This window comes from Galeopterus variegatus, unplaced genomic scaffold, assembly GCF_000696425.1.
Source record: "Galeopterus variegatus unplaced genomic scaffold, G_variegatus-3.0.2 Scaffold7368, whole genome shotgun sequence".
NCBI lineage: Eukaryota > Metazoa > Chordata > Mammalia > Dermoptera > Cynocephalidae > Galeopterus > Galeopterus variegatus.
Genome location: NW_007733479.1, coordinates 90,024 through 95,152, shown reverse-complemented (window position 1 = coordinate 95,152; position 5,129 = coordinate 90,024). Strand labels below are relative to the sequence as shown.

Genomic DNA, 5,129 nt, shown 5'->3' with positions numbered 1-5,129 from the left:
GTGCACCACTGGGCCGGCCCCTCAGCTAGGTCATTATTTGTTTATAGAAATGACATGGATTTTTGTATGTAGAATTTTATGTCATGTAGCTTTTACTGAATTTGTTTATTAGATCTAACTTTTTTGTGTGTGGAGTCTTTGCAGTTTTCTACCTATAGGGTTATGTCACCTTTAAATAGAGATAATTTTACTTCTTCCTTTCCAATTCAGATACCTTTTATTTCTTTTTATTGTCCAATTGCTCTTGACAGAACTTCAGTGCTATGTTGAATAGAAGTGGAGAGAGTGGGCATCCTTGCCTTGTATTGGATCTTAGAAGAAAAGCTTTCAGTTTCCCCCTTTGGTTATTATATCAGCTGTAGGTTTTCATTAGTGGCCTTTTTTATGTTGGGGGTTCTTCCTTCTATAACTAAACGATTAGAAGTTTTTATCAAGAAAGGATGTTGAACTTTGTTAAATGCTTTTGCTGCATCAATTGAAATGATGACGAGGTTTTAATTTTTTTTTTTTTTTTTTTTTTTTTTTCCAAAGTTAGGTAGATTTCAGCTTTTGTTTGTTGGAAGATTTTTAATTACTACTTAAATCTTTTTATTTTTTTGGTCTGTTCAGGCTTTCTATTTCTTCCTGATTCAACCTTAGTAGTTTATGTTTTTCTAGGAATTTATCCATTTCATCTCAGTTATCAAATCTGTTGGCATATAATCGTTCATTATATTCCCTTATGATCCTTTTTATTTCTCATTAGTCAAAATGGAATGTTCCTTTGTCTCCTGGAATATGTAAGCTAGAGTTGCTCCCCAACTTAATGATGGTGCAACTTACAATTTTTCAACTTTTTTTTCCTGTGGCTGGCAGGTACATGGATCCAAACCCTTGACCTTAGTGTTACAACACCATACTGTAAGCAAATACGGTTGGTTACAGCTACCAAGCAGCCAGTCTTGATCCTTTTTATTTCTGAGGTGTCTGTTGTAATGTCTCCACTTTCATTTCCGATTTTTGTGTATTTGAGTGTTCTCTCTTTTTTTCTTAGTCTAGCTAAGGGTTTATCAATTTTGTTTATTTTTTCAAAAACCCAACTCAGTCATATTTATGTTTTTCTATGGTTTTTCAGTTTTCTGTTTGATTTATATCTAGTTCTCATCTTTATTATTTCCTTCCCTCCGCTAACTTTGGGTTTAGTTTGTTCTTCTGTTTCTTGCTCCTTGTCACATATTAGGCTATTTGAGCTCTTTCTTCTTTTTTAATATACATATATATTACCATTACTTTCTTCCTGCAACTGCTTTTACTATATCCCACAGGCTGTATTTTATTATTGTTTGTCTTAACATATTGTTTAATTTCCCTTTTGATTTTGTCTTCATCCACTGTTTGTTCAGGAGCATGTTGTTTAATTTCCACATATTTGTAAGTTTTTCAAAATTCTTTCTGTTGTTGAATTCTACTTTCATACTATTGTGCTTATAAACAATTCTTGATGTGATTTTGAACTTTTTAACTTGTTAAAGCTTGTTTTGTGGCCTTCCATGTGGTCTATACTGGAGAATGTTCCACATACACTAGAGAAGAATGTGTATTCTACTGTTGTTGGATGGAAAGTTCTATATATATTTGTTGGGTCCATTTTGTCTAAAGTATAGTTGAATTTCACTATTTCCTTATTAATTTTCTATCTGATTGATCTATCCATTGAGGAAAGAACTGTATCAAAGTACCCTAATATTATTGTATTGCCATCTATTTCTCCCTTTACATACAGTAATATTTGCTTTATATATTTAGGTGCTCTGATGTTGGGTGCATTTATATTTACAATTGTTATTTCCTCATGTTGAACTGAGCCTTTTATCCTTAAATAAATGACCTTCTTTGTCTCTTGTGACACTTTTTGACTTGAAGTGTATTTTATCTGATGTATGTATGGTCACTCCTGCACTCTTTTGCTTACCATTTGCATAGAATATCTTCTTCGATCCTTCTACTTTCAGCCTATGTGTGCCCTTCAGGCTACAGTGGGTCTCTTGTAGACAGCATATAGTTGGAGCCTGTATTTTTAATCCATTCAGCTACCTTATGCCCTTTGATTGGAGAATTTAATCCATTGATATTCAAAGTAATTACTGACAGGTAAGGACTTACTATTGTCATTTTGTTCATTGTTTCCTGGTTGTTTTGTAGGTCTTTTGTCTTTTCTTCCTCTTGTTGTTTATCTTTGTGATTTGGTGATTTTCTCTACTGATTAATTTTGATTCTTTTCTCTTTATTGTTTATATATCTGCTATAATTTTTTCTTTGGGTTCATCATGAGGCTTTATAAATCATCTTATAATTATAATAGACTATTTTACACCAATAACAACTTGTTGTTAACTAATAAGTTGTATACAAAAACTCTAGAGTTTTACCCTCCCCCCACTATTTATATTTTTGCTGTCACAATTTAAATCTTTTTGTATTATGTATTTCTTAACAACTTATTGTGGCTCTTATTATTTTTGACTGTGTTGACTTTTAATCTTCTATATTAATGATGTGTATGAATTACAGAACATCATACAGTACTGGAGTAATTTGGATTTTACTGTATATTTGCCTTTACCAGTGAGTTTTGTACTTTTATGTGTTTTTATGTTAGTAAATAGCATCCTTTTGTTGCTACTTGATGGTCTCCCTTAAGCATTTCTTATAAGACAGGTATGATGATGGGTTTCCTCAACTTTTGCCTGTCTGGGAAAGACTTTATTTCTCCATCTTACTGGAAGGAGAGCTTTGCTGTGCATAGTATTCTTGACGGCCAGTTTTTTGTTTTAGCACTTTGAATATATTATTCCATTGTCTTTGGCCTGCAAAGTTTTTACTAAGAAATTGCTGATAGTCTAATTGGGCATTCCCTTATATGTGACTTGATTCTTTTCTTTTGCTGGTTGTAAAATTTTCTCTTTGTCTTTTGACAGTTTAATTATACTACACCTCAGGAGGACCTCCTTGGAATACGTTTGAAACCTTTGTGCTTTCTGGATCTGGATGTCAATATATCTTACAAGACTTGGGAAGTGTTCAGCAATTCTTTTATTAAATAAGCCTTCCATCCCATGTTTGTCTCTGTCTTTCTGGAAGTCCTATAATATAAATGTTTGTTTGAATAATGGTGTTCCATAAATGCTGTAGGCTTTCACTCTTCTTTATACAATTTTTTCCTCTGAGTGGGTAACTTCAAAAGGTCTATCCAAGTTCAGAGATTCTTTCTTCTGCTTGATGTAGTCTGCTATTGAAGCTCTCTATTGCAATTTACCTTTCATTCATTGAATTCTTCAACTCTAAGATTTCTGTTTGGTCCTTTTTTCTTTTTTTTCTTTTTGATATCTGTCTCTTTACTGAATTCCTAGTTCTATTTATGAATTTTGCTCCTGATTTTGTTGAATTGCATATTCTGTTGTATCTTGTTCCATTTTTTAAAACATCATTATTTTGAATTTATTTTCAGGCAATTCAGTGATCACCATTTCTTTGGGGTCAATTACTGGAGTATTATTGTATTCCTTAGGTGTTGTCGTATTTCCTTGCTTTTTCATGTTTCTGGTGTCCCTGCCTTGATGTCTACACATTTGGTGGAGCAATCATTTCTTCCGAACATTATGGATTGGCTTTCATAGGTTATGACATTGACCTGCTGGTGGATCTTAGTGTGCCAGTTGTGAAGGGTGTGGGTACCTCAGTGGCCTTGGCAATAGGAGTTTGTGGCATTGGTGATGGCAGTGTACATTGTTAGGGTCCTTGGTGGCCAGGGCATTTGGAGTCCTCCTCTTCTTATTTTCCCGAGAATGGGGAGTCTTAGTTGAGGCAATATCTCTTTGGTGTCAGGACTCAGCCCACAAGCAGCTATATTGGTTCTGGTTTCCAGGGCACACATGCTCAGACCAGTTACGGAGCCAATATCCTGGGATTTGGGGTTCAGGTTCCCTCTCTGAGACAAAGTTGTATGTAGACTGCCCTTAAAGATGGGGTTGTGACTGTGAGGCACTCCCCAGTAGCTTGGGCCTAAGAGGCCAAGTTGTAGATGTTACTCTGACCCTGGGGGCAGAACAAAGCTCTGCCCTTGCTCCAGGGAATGAGGGATGCTCTGGGTGTGAGCCCAGAAGCAGAGCACAGGTGTATTTGGGGAATCAGTCACTACGGCACAGTAGCTACTCAGGCCCTAGGAGATAAGGCAGTGATGACTCTGGACCCTGGATGGTGAGACATGGTTTTATGAGAGACTCTGTGAAGCAGGTCCAGTGGCAGCAAGAACTCCAGAGTGGCATAGCACTGCAGTTGATTGGGCTCTGGTGGCAGGGAGCAGCATAGTGATGAATCCAATTTCCAGAGAATTTGATGTCTCAGCAGCTCAGACTCTAGGGAGCTAGTCCAGTTCCAGGGAGGCAGAGTACTACAGTTATTTGGCTTATCAGATGAGGTATCTCAGCTCCGCCAATGCTCTTTCCCTGGGACATGGATTATCACATCAGCTCAGCCCTGGGAAGTGTAGCTACTTAGCCCAGCCAAAGCACCCATTCTCTGAGGGGTGACACAACGCTTTAGTGCAGGCCTGGGGAGCATGACTGCTCGGGGCAGCGAGGGCACTATTTTCCTGGGAGGTAGTGTTCGACTTCAGTTCAGGTCCTGAGGGGAAGAGCACAACAGCAACTAGTAGCAATAGATCGAGCAGTTCTGCAGCAGCTTGGCTGCATGGGTTAGGGTAAAGCAGTAGCTTAGTTTGGTGAGGGTGGGCCTCCTGGTTCGGGCAGTTCAGCAGTGACAAAGCCTCAGGGATGGAAAGGTGCTGTGGCTGGTTCTGAGATGGTACAGCACTGTAGCCATCCAGGCAATGGAGTCAGGGCACAGTATTGGGTCCTTCTGTGGAGGAAGTGCAGCTGCATAGACTCCAGGCAGTTCCTTCAGCTTGGCTTAGCACTTATGACGACTGTAGGAGTTCCCAGTGGTGAGAACTGTATGTACCCCAGGTAGTGAGGGGGCTACGGAGGACATAGGTCCTTTTCCTTGGTTTTTCTCCACAGGGAGGCATCCCTCCTGGTTCTGAGCTGATTTCAACTGGGGCATAAGGTGGCAGAGGTGAAATTTTCCTTCTG

At 38.3% G+C, this 5,129-nt stretch overlaps 1 protein-coding gene and 1 long non-coding RNA gene across 2 annotated transcripts in view; both read left to right on the top strand.

Moving 5' to 3' along the window:
* LOC103607372 overlaps window positions 1-3,096 on the top strand; it is a 9,983-nt gene extending 6,887 nt beyond the window's left edge. The window contains exon 2 of the long non-coding RNA XR_551962.1: window positions 2,958-3,096. This is a non-coding gene — a long non-coding RNA (uncharacterized LOC103607372). The remainder of the gene's footprint in view (window positions 1-2,957) is intronic.
* A 1,860-nt stretch (window positions 3,097-4,956) lies between these two features.
* The window catches only part of LOC103607374 (zinc finger protein 585A-like), a 7,079-nt gene continuing 6,906 nt past the window's right edge, over window positions 4,957-5,129 (top strand). Inside the window, exon 1 of the mRNA XM_008591884.1 lies at window positions 4,957-4,981. Within this exon, the coding sequence (XP_008590106.1) occupies window positions 4,957-4,981 (25 nt within the window). The remainder of the gene's footprint in view (window positions 4,982-5,129) is intronic.